Source organism: Coregonus lavaretus, assembly GCF_964263955.1.
Source record: "Coregonus lavaretus genome assembly, contig: HAP1_SCAFFOLD_3729, whole genome shotgun sequence".
Lineage (NCBI taxonomy): Eukaryota > Metazoa > Chordata > Actinopteri > Salmoniformes > Salmonidae > Coregonus > Coregonus lavaretus.
In genome coordinates, this window is record NW_028164709.1 from 6,315 (window position 1) to 21,556 (window position 15,242).

At 43.8% G+C, this 15,242-nt stretch overlaps 1 protein-coding gene across 1 annotated transcript in view; it reads right to left on the minus strand.

Moving 5' to 3' along the window:
• Positions 1-5,696: 5,696 nt before the first annotated feature.
• The window catches only part of LOC311116729 (myelin regulatory factor-like protein), a 35,896-nt gene continuing 26,350 nt past the window's right edge, over positions 5,697-15,242 (minus strand). The window contains exons 17-24 of the mRNA XM_084191770.1: positions 15,039-15,091; positions 10,760-10,933; positions 10,497-10,544; positions 10,302-10,386; positions 8,685-8,759; positions 7,957-8,068; positions 7,741-7,815; positions 5,697-6,359 (exon numbers count right to left, since the gene is read on the minus strand). Coding sequence (XP_084047896.1) covers positions 6,273-6,359; positions 7,741-7,815; positions 7,957-8,068; positions 8,685-8,759; positions 10,302-10,386; positions 10,497-10,544; positions 10,760-10,933; positions 15,039-15,091 — 709 coding nt within the window. The 3' untranslated portion in view covers positions 5,697-6,272. The remainder of the gene's footprint in view (positions 6,360-7,740; positions 7,816-7,956; positions 8,069-8,684; positions 8,760-10,301; positions 10,387-10,496; positions 10,545-10,759; positions 10,934-15,038; positions 15,092-15,242) is intronic.

Genomic DNA, 15,242 nt, shown 5'->3' on the forward strand with positions numbered 1-15,242 from the left:
TAGAATAGAGGAGAGGAGAGGAGACAGGGAGGCATCTCTATTGGTTAGAATAGAGGAGAGGAGCCAGAGAGACATCTCTATTGGTTAGAATAGAGGAGAGGAGCCAGGGAGGCATCTCTATTGGTTAGAATAGAGGAGAGGAGCCAGGGAGACATCTCTATTGGTTAGAATAGAGGAGAGGAGCCAGGGAGGCATTGGTTAGAATAGAGGAGAGGAGCCAGGGAGGCATCTATATTGGTTAGAATATAGGAGATGAGCCAGGGAGACATCTCTATTGGTTAGAATAGAGGAGAGGAGCCAGGGAGACATCTCTATTGGTTAGAATAGAGGAGAGGAGCCAGGGAGACATTGGTTAGAATAGAGGAGAGGAGCCAGGGAGACATCTCTATTGGTTAGAATATAGGAGAGGAGCCAGGGAGACATCTCTATTGGTTAGAATAGAGGAGAGGAGCCAGGGAGGCATCTCTATTGGTTAGAATATAGGAGAGGAGCCAGGGAGACATCTCTATTGGTTAGAATAGAGGAGAGGAGCCAGGGAGGCATCTCTATTGGTTAGAATAGAGGAGAGGAGCCAGGGAGACATCTCTATTGGTTAGAATAGAGGAGAGGAGCCAGGGAGGCATCTCTATTGGTTAGAATAGAGGAGAGGAGCCAGGGAGACATCTCTATTGGTTAGAATAGAGGAGAGGAGCCAGGGAGACATTGGTTAGAATAGAGGAGAGGAGCCAGGGAGACATTGGTTAGAATAGAGGAGAGGAGCCAGGGAGACATCTCTATTGGTTAGAATAGAGGAGAGGAGCCAGGGAGACATTGGTTAGAATAGAGAGGAGCCAGGGAGACATCTCTATTGGTTAGAATAGAGGAGAGGAGCCAGGGAGACATCTCTATTGGTTAGAATAGAGGAGAGGAGCCAGGGAGACATCTCTATTGGTTAGAATAGAGGAGAGGAGCCAGGGAGGCATCTCTATTGGTTAGAATAGAGGAGAGGAGCCAGGGAGACATTGGTTAGAATAGAGGAGAGGAGCCAGGGAGACATCTCTATTGGTTAGAATAGAGGAGAGGAGCCAGGGAGGCATCTCTATTGGTTAGAATAGAGGAGAGGAGCCAGGGAGACATCTCTATTGGTTAGAATAGAGGAGAGGAGCCAGGGAGACATTGGTTAGAATAGAGGAGAGGAGCCAGGGAGACATTGGTTAGAATAGAGGAGAGGAGCCAGGGAGGCATCTCTATTGGTTAGAATAGAGGAGAGGAGCCAGGGAGACATTGGTTAGAATAGAGGAGAGGAGCCAGGGAGACATTGGTTAGAATAGAGGAGAGGAGCCAGGGAGACATCTCTATTGGTTAGAATAGAGGAGAGGAGCCAGGGAGGCATCTCTATTGGTTAGAATAGAGGAGAGGAGCCAGGGAGACATTGGTTAGAATCATGGGCGGTGTGTTCAATAGGGCGATATGGGCGACGCACTGCCAAACGGGAAAAGGAAGGGATTTTTTTTCTAATCAATTATATCATGGCAACAGTAGTTCAGTGTTCACGTCTGATCTGCCAGCCACTAAATGTCCAATCAGGCTAAAGTCGTGCTTCAAATGTCCCCGCCCGTTTTGGGGCGATTTCAGTCAGGTTGAAAATCGCCCAGAAGTCTCTCATAGCCTCTAATGTAAAATATTTTTTTTTCAAATTTCTGAGCTTTCAATACATTCTCTATGGGTGTCTGAGGGTTTGCACTTACGCGCTTTCGTCATACGTAACGTAACGTAACCATGAACGGCAGACAGCAACGCTTGGACAGCGACTGGTGTAACCGACATGCACCATCTTTCAGAAAAGATTAAGAAAAATGAGCTGTCAAAGACCCACATTGATAGCTGTTTGAGATTGTCTGCTTTGGTGAGAGTGAATATTGCCACTCTACTGGATGAGGGATACAGGCTAGCTGTCCGCCGCCACAACGATGAGGTTAGCAACAGCAGAGTCGTGAACACTGTCTACGAGAATCGAGACGACCTCATAGAATGTTTTGAAGCCATCCGGACGGGTTCATTGGGTTCATTTGACCAGCCCACCGTACCAGAAGCTACAGAATAAGGACATCGATGCTGTCTTTATCAAACGTGCCCTCGACAGCTTCGCAAGCAGTGTGCAGGCCATAAGGTAAGATAAAGATTAAACAATATCATTCGATCTTTCTCAAAGCAGAGCTTTATTTGAAAATGTATGCATGAAAGGAGACTGCATTTGTGTTTGAAATTACATTATTGTCATTATATATGGCCAGTGGTGTAATCTATCTTATTTTATATACTATGTGTACTGTACAGTGGTGCTCATAAGTGTATGAACACATTCTAAAGCTGACTAAAAAGAGGAATAAAAAAATAAAAAAATCATCTTTTGGAAATTGATCTTAATGACTTAATTAAAAAAGTTGGAAAATCCAACCTTTAAGGACACCAATTTTCTTTTCTTTTTTATTCCTCTTTTTAGTCAACTTTAGCATGGGATCATAAGCTTATGAGCACCACTGTATACTGTGCTGAACATCCAGGCTATGTGAGACACAAAGGCTAACTTAAACACTAAAGACTTTATGCATCCCTGCCCATTTTAAGTGGAACTGAAGTATTTGTACTATACATGGATACATTGCATATACCTGTGCATCACATAGACAACAATACTGTACAAAGCCAACAAACACATTGGTCTGTTTGCCTTCAGGGACTCCTCTCAACAGCAGCTGCAAGAAGCAACAGGAGCCAAAAGACCCAGAACAGCTTTGAGAGAAGAGGAGAAGCAGAGGCTGTCTGAAGAGGTCTGCAACACCATCCTGGATCACACCAAAGAAAGGTTCTCTTTCTCTGGCCACCTTGTGAGTGCTACCTTACTGCAAGCAGACATGTTTGAAAGGTACTGCCATTCAAAAAAATAAAAAATCTGTTCATGTTCATTTTTACAAATCTATACAATTGGCCAGAATATGGTTGTTCATATTTACAAATCTATACAATTGGCCAGAATATGGTTGTTCATTTTTACAAAGCCATACATATTGTTTATGCAGTGTTGAGGAATGTGAAAGAACACCCTTGATTATTTTTACTGTGATAACTTATTTTGCTTTTGTAAGCCAACACTTTTGAGATCAGTCAATAAATGCTTCTGGTATTGACTTATATGCTGCCCCTGTCTTCATGTTGTTGCTGGACATATCTTTTTAAAAATGTGTGTAGGTCACCTAAATCATCAGAAAAATTGCCCCTCCTGAGAATTTTTTCAGGAGCCGCCACTGGTTAGAATAGAGGAGAGGAGCCAGGGAGACATTGGTTAGAATAGAGGAGAGGAGCCAGGGAGACATCTCTATTGGTTAGAATAGAGGAGAGGAGCCAGGGAGACATTGGTTAGAATAGAGGAGAGGAGCCAGGGAGACATCTCTATTGGTTAGAATAGAGGAGAGGAGCCAGGGAGACATTGGTTAGAATACCTTGTAGCCATTGATTTAAAAGCTGTGTTGGCGGTGGTGTGTGTTGTACACTTAGGGGTTCAACAAGGGTTCTTCTAAAATCCTCAAAGTTCTTTGAAGAACCTTTGGGTTCTTGGCACAAAAGATTGCCCCCAAAAGGTTCTTCCAAGAACCCCATAGGAGGTGGGGTTCATTGAGGAACCTCCTTAGTTGGTGGGGGTTCTGGCAGGAGCCTAACTTCCCAACTGAAACATTTGGATTTGAATTTGAAAGGACAGCAGGTGCAGGCACTACACTGACCATTTTTAAGATCTCCTCAATTTAAGATAAGGTGTGTCCCTTATGATATAAATTCATATTGTTTTATGATGATACCATCTATCTTTTCATATTTGTGCAAATCTTTCTAAAACAGAAAATGGACACAATTCAATGGATATCAATCAACAAAGAGGTAAGAATGTGTGCTATGAGAATATGTTGAAGGCTAGCTGTATTGGGTGCAGATGACTGAAGTGCTCACTTTTGTGTCTACAGTTGAAGTCGGAAGTTTACATACACCTTAGCCAAATACATTTAAACTCAGTTTTTCACAATTCCTGACATTTAATCCTAGTAAAAATCCTGTTTTAGGTCAGTTAGGATCACCACTTCATTTTAAGAATGTGAAATGTCAGAATAATAGTAGAGATAATGATTTATTTCAGCTTTTATTTATTTCATCACATTCCCAGTGGGTCAGAAGTTTACATACACTCAATTAGTATTTGGTAGCATTGCCTTTAAATTGTTTAACTTGGGTCAAACGTTTCGAGTAGCCTTCCACAAGCTTCCCACAATAAGTTGGGTGAATTTTGGCCCATTCCTCCTGACAGAGCTGGTGTAACTGAGTCAGGTTTGTAGGCCTCCTTGCTCGCACACGCTTTTTTCAGTTCTGCCAACAAATTTTCTATATGATTGAGGTCAGGGCTTTGTGATGGCCACTCCAATACCTTGACTTTGTTATCCTTAAGCCATTTTGCCACAACTTTGGAAGTATGCTTGGGGTCATTGTCCATTTGGAAGACCCATTTGCGACCAAGCTTTAACTTCCTGACTGATGTCTTGAGATGTTGCTTCAATATATCCACATTATTTCCATCTCTTTTGTGAAGTGTACCAGTCCCTCCTGCAGCAAAGCACCCCCACAGCATGATGCTGCCACCCCCGTGCTTCACGGTTGGGATGGTGTTCTTCGGCTTGCAAGCCACCCCCTTTTTCCTCCAAACATAATGATGGTCATTATGGCCAAACAGTTCTATTTTTGTTTCATCAGACCAGAGGACATTTCTCCAAAAAGTACGATCTTTGTCCCCATGTGCAGTTGCAAACCGTAGTCTGGCTTTTTTATGGCGGTTTTGGAGCAGTGGCTTCTTCCTTGCTGAGCGGCCTTTCAGGTTATGTCGATATAGGACTCGTTTTACTGTGGATATAGATACTTTTGTACCCGTTTCCTCCAGCATCTTCACAAGGTCCTTTGCTGTTGTTCTGGGATTGATTTGCACTTTTCGCACCAAAGTACGTTCATTTCCAGGAGACAGAACGAGTCTCCTTCCTGAGCGGTATGATGACTGCGTAGTCCCATGGTGTTTATACTGGCGTACTATTGTTTGTACAGATGAACGTGGTACCTTCAGGCGTTTGGAAATTGCTCCCAAGGATGAACCAGGTCTTGGCTGATTTCTTTGGATTTTCCCATGATGTCAAGCAAAGAGGCACTGAGTTTGAAGGTAGGCCTTGAAATACATCCACAGGTACACCTCCAATTGACTCAAATGATGTCAATTAGCCTATCAGAAGCTTCTAAAGCCATGACATCATTTTCTGGAATTTTCCTAGCTGTTTAAAGGCACAGTCAACTTAGTGTATGTAAACTTCTGACCCACTGGAATTGTGATACAGTGAATTATAAGTGAAATAATCTGTCTGTAAACAATTGTTGGAAAAATAACTTGTGTCATGCACAAAGTAGATGACCTAACCGACTTGCCAAAACTATAGTTTGTTAACAAGAAATTTGTGGAGTGGTTGAAAAACGAGTTTTAATGACTCCAACCTAAGTGTACACAAACTTCTGACTTCAACTGTATGTCTGCAGGTATACAGACAAGGAGGCATACAGAGGTATATAGGCTACTGAAGTAATTCTACATTTACGTCTGAATTATAAAGTTGGATGGAAGTACCTGCTAAACAACAGAGAATTCAGTACTTTATTTTACAGTTTCCAGTTGTATTTACCTGGTAATTACTAGGAAATTATGCAGTAACACAGAATTCAACACAATTACTTTCTGAAATAAATGTAATAACTAACTACACAGTGAAGTATGAAATACAGTAATATAAGTACTATTTTACTTTGGGACTCATCCTGTCCTGTGTGCCAACAGTGTGACATGATCAATGTATTGTTTAATGAGTTATCAATAACCTGTTGTACTGCATTACATTCTACTAAAAATAAAAATAATCCTATTCAGTTCTATTCCAATTGAATCTCTTTTCACATAGTGCAAGAATTGTCACAAGGCAAAGTGAATCAAACAACTCTTACCTACTATAATTCTGTATCAATAAATATGCTCTTATACAGTTCTTGTAAAAAGAGATTGTATACAACAATCTCATCAACAATCAGGACATTTAATAGAAAAACCAATACAACATGGATTTATTATTAGGGTTGGCATACATCATGAAAATAAACACTGACATGTCATTGGACACTGGCTGGCCTGCCAAAGGAACTACAGTATGATGAGGTCTTCTTCCTCACTCACACCTCCGGTAGAAGTTGAAATGGTAGTCTGTGAACAGCGCCCCCATGAAGCCACGGTCGGTATTGCAGTCTGCCTGGCCCTGGATGGAGATAGACCAAGATTGTCTATGATATTGACAAGTGACCACTCTAACAATGGAAATACTGTACAAGTCCTCAAAGACGGAAGGCAAGTGTGAGGAGGCGAGATCAGGTGGGACCATTCTAGCCAATGAGAGGGTAGATACACGTGTGATAGATAAAGGACTAATTACATTTACATTTTAGTCATTTAGCAGACGCTCTTATCCAGAGTGACTTACAGTTATTTTTTTGTATTTATTTTTTTATACTGGCCCCCCGTGGGAATCGAACCCACAACCCTGGCGTTGCAAACGCCATGCTCTACCAACTGAGCTACCTCCCTGCCAGCCATTCCCTCCCCTACCCTGGACGACGCTGGGCCAATTGTGCGCGGTCGCGGCCGGCTACGACAGAGCCTGGATTCGAACCAGGATCTCTTGTGGCACAGCTAGCACTGCGATGCAGTGCCTTAGACCACTGCGCCACTCGGGAGACTAATCTTTGTATCCGTGCCATTTTAGCGTCTGTGACAGTTTTAAAGAAGTCCGTTTTCTGCTTCTTCATTGGGGGATTGCTCCCAACTCAGTTGACTACTTTAAAATGGTGGAAGCCCTCAATGGCAATGTCCATGCTTAAATGTGTTATGGCCATGATGAGTCCTCCATCTATCTCCATTACAACGGGCACAACCGATATAAAGTCGTTTTTTTTTTTCTCCCAAAGTTGCCAAAATGCCACGTGCGTTCACTTATATCAGTGCAACAACCTAACCATTACAAAACTTCTATTCGATCAAATAAGCCTCACGTAGCAAAATACGAATTAAATTTTTTGTTGACCAAAAATCGACACTCTCTCATTGACCTCCATACAAAAAATTCCTCACTTTGTGGGCTTCTTTTTGTGGACAGATTTTGTGCGGAGTAAACCTCTCGCTTCACCTCTTCCTCTCTGAGATTTACAGTTTGTTTTGGTCGTCTACCAACCACACATACATTTGATTGTTTGACATTGTAAGCATAGGATATCTGGCAGAGACTAAACCATGACGATGTCAGGGTGTAGTCAAAGTCTGTTACGACATTAAAGAACATCTCTGGTAGCCTACAGTGACCGTTGTGGATTAAATGTCAACTCCTTTTCAGCTTCCAATACCAGTGTGGGGCGAGAGCATTACGGTGAGTTGAGGAAGGGGAAGGGGGGTGGTTATAACATACTTATGTAGCTGTTCTGTGAAGACAATGTTTAACAACTCTGTTAGATTGTGGTTATCAGATTGGGTCGTCTCCCCCCCCCCCCACAACATACAACACGTAGCAGTTGTGAGGCTGTTGCGACAGTGTCTTTTGACACTGATATTTTAGGAAAAGACACATTCAGAAATCCTTTCGTTCTTACAGCCACTGCGGAGCGAAAGTGGTAGGAGCTCCTGTAGAATCGAGACACTGGCAGAGGCCATTCATGGACGTAGCCCTGGAGAGAGTGAAAGAGACAGTAAAGTAAATAAAGTGTCACTCTTACTTTTGGTTGCTTTTTAATCATACAAAGAGCAGAGAGTTTGCAATTATCATACAGATAGCAACCACAGTATAGTGTTGTCTGTGGATACCATACCTGTGTATTTATGAAAGTGTATTCTTCGTTGGTTTGATCATGGTCCATCACGGCAGAGCATTTAAACGTCACATCAGAATGACACAGGTGGACAACCAGCAGCTCTATAGTGCTGGATCAGAGGAGAGGAGACATCTAGTGGTCATTTGCGGTACTTACAACAAACACACAGCGCAAGTACAAAGTGCTCCGTGACAATTTGTCATCAGTCTGAACAACAGTGAGAGAATGTGCCCATGCAGGTCTGTCTTAGAGGCCTTCGTCTCCTCATACAGAACAGGAACTCCTGCCAGACCGGGTCCAATGTCTGATTCAGACAAAGCTTTAGGGCTCGATTCAATCCGTAGCGCCGAAGATCTGCGGTGTAGTGTGATTGACATTTAAAAGGCAATTTCCAATTGAGACGACATATGCAGCGATTACGTGACTGCAGTCTCCGCAAATGCGGAAACATTGGCTTTAAAATTCCAATCGCGCCATACACAACTAAGGATTGAATCGAGCCCTTAGACTCGCAAGCTCCCACAAGTCCCACTGCACGGAATCTTGAACGTCTGGGTCCACCGATTCAGACCATCATCAGCCCCTGAGGTAAGATACCCTCTTAGAAACTCTCTCCTGCCCCGTCCAGAGTCAATGCCAGTCTGTCACCACTGGCAGTGGGCAGTAGTAGAAATGGAAAACAAAGTGGAGAGAGAGGGAGCATGTCTCAAGCCCTGGCTACTCACTTCATCTGGACGGTGACACGCATGTTGATAGGGATGAACTTGCTGATAGGGATTTGGAAGGAGTAGTTTCCTGACCTAGATGGAAACAGATCAAATAGAGGTGAGTATACCATCGGTTTGGCTTTCTGATTCTAAATCTACACTACAGGTCAAAAGTTTTAGAACACCTACTCATTCAAGGGTTTTTCTTAATTTTTTACTATGTAGAATAATAGTGAAGACATCAAAATTATGAAATAACACATACGGAATCATGTAGTAACCAAAAAAGTGTTAAACAAATCAAAATATATTATATATTTGAGATTCTTCAAATAGCCACCCTTTGCCTTGATGACAGCTTTGAACACTCTTGGCATTATCTCAACCAGCTTCACCTGGAATGCTTTTCCAACAGTCTTGAAGGAGTTCCCACATATGCTTAGCACTTGTTGGCTGCTTTTCCTTCACTCTGCCGTCCGACTCATCCCAAACCATCTCAATTTGGTTGAGGTCGGGGGATTGTGGAAAACCAGTCCATCTGATGCAGCACTCCATCACTCTCCTTCTTGGTAAAATAGCCCTTACACAGCCTGGAGGTGTGTCAGGTCATTGTCCTGTTGAAAAACAATTGATAGTCCCAATAAGCCCAAACCAGATGGGATGGCGTATCGTTGCAGAATGCTGTGGTAGCCATGCTGGTTAAGTGTGCCTTGAATTCTAATAAATCCTCCTCCGTGCTTTACGTTGGGAAATACACATGCAGAGATCATCCATTCACCCACACCGCGTCTCACAAAGACAGCGGTTGGAACCAAAAATCTCCAATTTGGACTCCAGACCAAAGGACAAATTTCCACCAGTCTAATGTCCATTGCTCGTGATTCTTGGACCAAGCAAGTCTCTTCTTATTATTGGTGTCCTTTAGTAGTGGTTTCTTTGCAGCAATTTGAACTCTGTGAAGCATTTATTTGGGCTGCAATTTCTGAGGCTGGTAACTCTAATGAACATATCCTCTGCAGCAGAGGTAACTCTGGGTCTTCCTTTCCTGTGGCAGTCCTCATGAGAGCCAGTTTCATCATAGCGCTTGATGGTTTTTGCGACTTGAAAATGTCCATATTGACTGACCTTCATGTGTTAAAGCAATGATGGACTGTCGTTTCTCTTTGCTTATTTGATCTCTTCTTGCCATAATATGGACTTGGTCTTTTACCAAATAGGGCTATCTTCTGTGTACCCTCCCTACCTTGTCACAAGACAACTGATTGGCTCAAACGCATTAAGAAGGAAAGAAATTCCACACATTAACTTTTAAGAAGGCACACCTGTTAATTGAAATGCATTCGAGGTGACTACCTCATGAAGCTGGTTGAGAGAATGCCAAGAGTGTGCAAAGCTGTCATCAAGGCAAATGGTGGCTACTTTTAAGAATCTCAAATATAACATATATTTAGATTTGTTTAACACTTTTTTGGTTACTACATGATTCCATATGTGTTATTTCATAGTTTTGATGTCTTCACTATTATTCCACAATGTAGATAATAGTAAAAATAAAGAAAAACCCTTGAATGAGTAGGTGTTCTAAAACTTTTGGCCGGTAGTGTATAAATGAGTTCAAATTGACTGAATACCTACCTACAGCTTCCTTTCTCACAGTACCGAGAGTCAATTATCTGTTGGTTTTCTTTGATGAAAAAAGACTTAATCGTTGTGTTTGTCCCTGAAAATAGAACAGCAATCCGAAGTCATACTCTAAAGTATTCAGAAAATAACATATTTGGATTAGCATAAAAATGTATCTTCAAATGTATGCGATAGAATTTGACTTACAATCTCCGGCACCTTTGATTTCTTCATTGAATTTGTCTTTTCCTTTATCTGAGAAGACAGAATTGGATCCAAAAAAAGTGGGCTTTTACTGCATGTCACAAAGCAGCACAATGTCAACACTTTTACAGCATCAGAATTACGTCTCAGTATCATTCAAGGTCATCAACTGGTACGTTTTACATAAAGATAAGCTAGCATGAATAAGGAAACAGACACAGGGAAGATTGTTGTTGGTAAATGAAGACAGGTAGTAGCTAGCTCACCTGCTAGAGAGGGCCCGGTAGTGGGAGATGCAGTGGAGGAGAGGAGGGAAGGAGAGATGGTGGTGGTATTATCCATGGTGTCTTTAGTGGGACAGCAGAACACGTCCTCACAGTAGAGCAGGCTACAGAAGTCCACATCAGGGGGCCACGGGCCAGGGGTTGTTGTTGGGTTTACTAATAAACAAACAAACAAACAAGGGTCAATCTCCACATCAATGACTACTCATGACAGACAATGTTACTACGGTGAAGAGTAAAACCATCTAAAGGGCATATAGGGGTTGTTTACCTACGGTAGGCCTGACTGTTGAGGTGTAGAGAGGATGTTTACCTAAGGTAGGCCTGACTGTTGAGGTGTAGAGAGGATGTTTACCTAAGGTAGGCCTGACTGTTGAGGTGTAGAGAGGATGTTTACCTAAGGTAGGCCTGACTGTTGAGGTGTAGAGAGGATGTTTACCTAAGGTAGGCCTGACTGTTGAGGTGTAGAGAGGATGTTTACCTAAGGTAGGCCTGACTGTTGAGGTGTAGAGAGGATGTTTACCTACGGTAGGCCTGACTGTTGAGGTGTAGAGAGGATGTTTACCTAAGGTAGGCCTGACTGTTGAGGTGTAGAGAGGATGTTTACCTAAGGTAGGCCTGACTGTTGAGGTGTAGAGAGGATGTTTACCTAAGGTAGGCCTGACTGTTGAGGTGTAGAGAGGATGTTTACCTAAGGTAGGCCTGACTGTTGAGGTGTAGAGAGGATGTTTACCTAAGGTAGGCCTGACTGTTGAGGTGCAGAGAGGATGTTTACCTAAGGTAGGCCTGACTGTTGAGGTGTAGATAGGATGTTTACCTAAGGTAGGCCTGACTGTTGAGGTGTAGAGAGGATGTTTACCTAAGGTAGGCCTGACTGTTGAGGTGTAGAGAGGATGTTTACCTAAGGTAGGCCTGACTGTTGAGGTGTAGAGAGGATGTTTACCTAAGGTAGGCCTGACTGTTGAGGTGTAGAGAGGATGTTTACCTAAGGCAGGCCTGACTGTTGAGGTGTAGAGAGGATGTTTACCTAAGGCAGGCCTGACTGTTGAGGTGTAGAGAGGATGTTTACCTACGGTAGGCCTGACTGTTGAGGTGTAGAGAGGATGTTTACCTAAGGTAGGCCTGACTGTTGAGGTGTAGAGAGGATGTTTACCTAAGGTAGGCCTGACTGTTGAGGTGTAGAGAGGATGTTTACCTAAGGTAGGCCTGACTGTTAAGGTGTAGAGAGGATGTTTACCTAAGGTAGGCCTGACTGTTGAGGTGTAGAGAGGATGTTTACCTAAGGTAGGCCTGACTGTTGAGGTGTAGAGAGGATGTTTACCTAAGGTAGGCCTGACTGTTGAGGTGTAGAGAGGATGTTTACCTAAGGTAGGCCTGACTGTTGAGGTGTAGAGAGGATGTTTACCTAAGGTAGGCCTGACTGTTGAGGTGTAGAGAGGATGTTTACCTAAGGTAGGCCTGACTGTTGAGGTGTAGAGAGGATGTTTACCTAAGGTAGGCCTGACTGTTGAGGTGTAGAGAGGATGTTTACCTAAGGTAGGCCTGACTGTTGAGGTGTAGAGAGGATGTTTACCTAAGGTAGGCCTGACTGTTGAGGTGCAGAGAGGATGTTTACCTAAGGTAGGCCTGACTGTTGAGGTGAAGAGAGGATGTTTACCTACGGTAGGCCTGACTGTTGAGGTGTAGAGAGGATGTTTACCTAAGGCAGGCCTGACTGTTGAGGTGTAGAGAGGATGTTTACCTAAGGTAGGCCTGACTGTTGAGGTGTAGAGAGGATGTTTACCTAAGGCAGGCCTGACTGTTGAGGTGTAGAGAGGATGTTTACCTAAGGTAGGCCTGACTGTTGAGGTGTAGAGAGGATGTTTACCTAAGGTAGGCCTGACTGTTGAGGTGTAGAGAGGATGTTTACCTAAGGTAGGCCTGACTGTTGAGGTGTAGAGAGGATGTTTACCTAAGGTAGGCCTGACTGTTGAGGTGTAGAGAGGATGTTTACCTAAGGTAGGCCTGACTGTTGAGGTGTAGAGAGGATGTTTACCTAAGGTAGGCCTGACTGTTGAGGTGTAGAGAGGATGTTTACCTAAGGTAGGCCTGACTGTTGAGGTGTAGAGAGGATGTTTACCTAAGGTAGGCCTGACTGTTGAGGTGTAGAGAGGATGTTTACCTACGGTAGGCCTGACTGTTGAGGTGTAGAGAGGATGTTTACCTAAGGTAGGCCTGACTGTTGAGGTGTAGAGAGGATGTTTACCTAAGGCAGGCCTGACTGTTGAGGTGTAGAGAGGATGTTTACCTAAGGTAGGCCTGACTGTTGAGGTGTAGAGAGGATGTTTACCTAAGGTAGGCCTGACTGTTGAGGTGTAGAGAGGATGTTTACCTAAGGTAGGCCTGACTGTTGAGGTGTAGAGAGGATGTTTACCTAAGGTAGGCCTGACTGTTGAGGTGTAGAGAGGATGTTTACCTAAGGTAGGCCTGACTGTTGAGGTGTAGAGAGGATGTTTACCTACGGTAGGCCTGACTGTTGAGGTGTAGAGAGGATGTTTACCTAAGGTAGGCCTGACTGTTGAGGTGTAGAGAGGATGTTTACCTAAGGTAGGCCTGACTGTTGAGGTGTAGAGAGGATGTTTACCTAAGGCAGGCCTGACTGTTGAGGTGTAGAGAGGATGTTTACCTAAGGTAGGCCTGACTGTTGAGGTGTAGAGAGGATGTTTACCTAAGGTAGGCCTGACTGTTGAGGTGTAGAGAGGATGTTTACCTAAGGTAGGCCTGACTGTTGAGGTGTAGAGAGGATGTTTACCTAAGGTAGGCCTGACTGTTGAGGTGTAGAGAGGATGTTTACCTACGGTAGGCCTGACTGTTGAGGTGTAGAGAGGATGTTTACCTACGGTAGGCCTGACTGTTGAGGTGTAGAGAGGATGTTTACCTAAGGTAGGCCTGACTGTTGAGGTGTAGAGAGGATGTTTACCTAAGGCAGGCCTGACTGTTGAGGTGTAGAGAGGATGTTTACCTACGGTAGGCCTGACTGTTGAGGTGTAGAGAGGATGTTTACCTAAGGTAGGCCTGACTGTTGAGGTGTAGAGAGGATGTTTACCTAAGGCAGGCCTGACTGTTGAGGTGTAGAGAGGATGTTTACCTACGGTAGGCCTGACTGTTGAGGTGTAGAGAGGATGTTTACCTAAGGTAGGCCTGACTGTTGAGGTGTAGAGAGGATGTTTACCTAAGGTAGGCCTGACTGTTGAGGTGTAGAGAGGATGTTTACCTAAGGCAGGCCTGACTGTTGAGGTGTAGAGAGGATGTTTACCTACGGTAGGCCTGACTGTTGAGGTGTAGAGAGGATGTTTACCTACGGTAGGCCTGACTGTTGAGGTGTAGAGAGGATGTTTACCTAAGGTAGGCCTGACTGTTGAGGTGTAGAGAGGATGTTTACCTAAGGTAGGCCTGACTGTTGAGGTGTAGAGAGTATGTTTACCTAAGGTAGGCCTGACTGTTGAGGTGTAGAGAGGATGTTTACCTAAGGCAGGCCTGACTGTTGAGGTGTAGAGAGGATGTTTACCTACGGTAGGCCTGACTGTTGAGGTGTAGAGAGGATGTTTACCTACGGTAGGCCTGACTGTTGAGGTGTAGAGAGGATGTTTACCTAAGGTAGGCCTGACTGTTGAGGTGTAGAGAGGATGTTTACCTAAGGTAGGCCTGACTGTTGAGGTGTAGAGAGGATGTTTACCTACGGTAGGCCTGACTGTTGAGGTGTAGAGAGGATGTTTACCTAAGGTAGGCCTGACTGTTGAGGTGTAGAGAGGATGTTTACCTAAGGTAGGCCTGACTGTTGAGGTGTAGAGAGGATGTTTACCTAAGGTAGGCCTGACTGTTGAGGTGTAGAGAGGATGTTTACCTAAGGTAGGCCTGACTGTTGAGGTGTAGAGAGGATGTTTACCTAAGGTAGGCCTGACTGTTGAGGTGTAGAGAGGATGTTTACCTAAGGTAGGCCTGACTGTTGAGGTGTAGAGAGGATGTTTACCTAAGGTAGGCCTGACTGTTGAGGTGTAGAGAGGATGTTTACCTAAGGTAGGCCTGACTGTTGAGGTGTAGAGAGGATGTTTACCTAAGGCAGGCCTGACTGTTGAGGTGTAGAGAGGATGTTTACCTAAGGTAGGCCTGACTGTTGAGGTGTAGAGAGGATGTTTACCTACGGTAGGCCTGACTGTTGAGGTGTAGAGAGGATGTTTACCTAAGGTAGGCCTGACTGTTGAGGTGTAGAGAGGATGTTTACCTAAGGCAGGCCTGACTGTTGAGGTGTAGAGAGGGTGCATAGTAGTCTCGTTGCTGCAAATAAAAAAACATGATATGATCTTTGAAATTAATTTCACATTCAGTTCTGGATAGTGTTGTCACTGATGATAATAACGTTTGTGTCTCAATAGTATCCTTGGCACCGTTTACTTGTCAAATAAAGGCTGGGGGCAGCTGTAGTTTT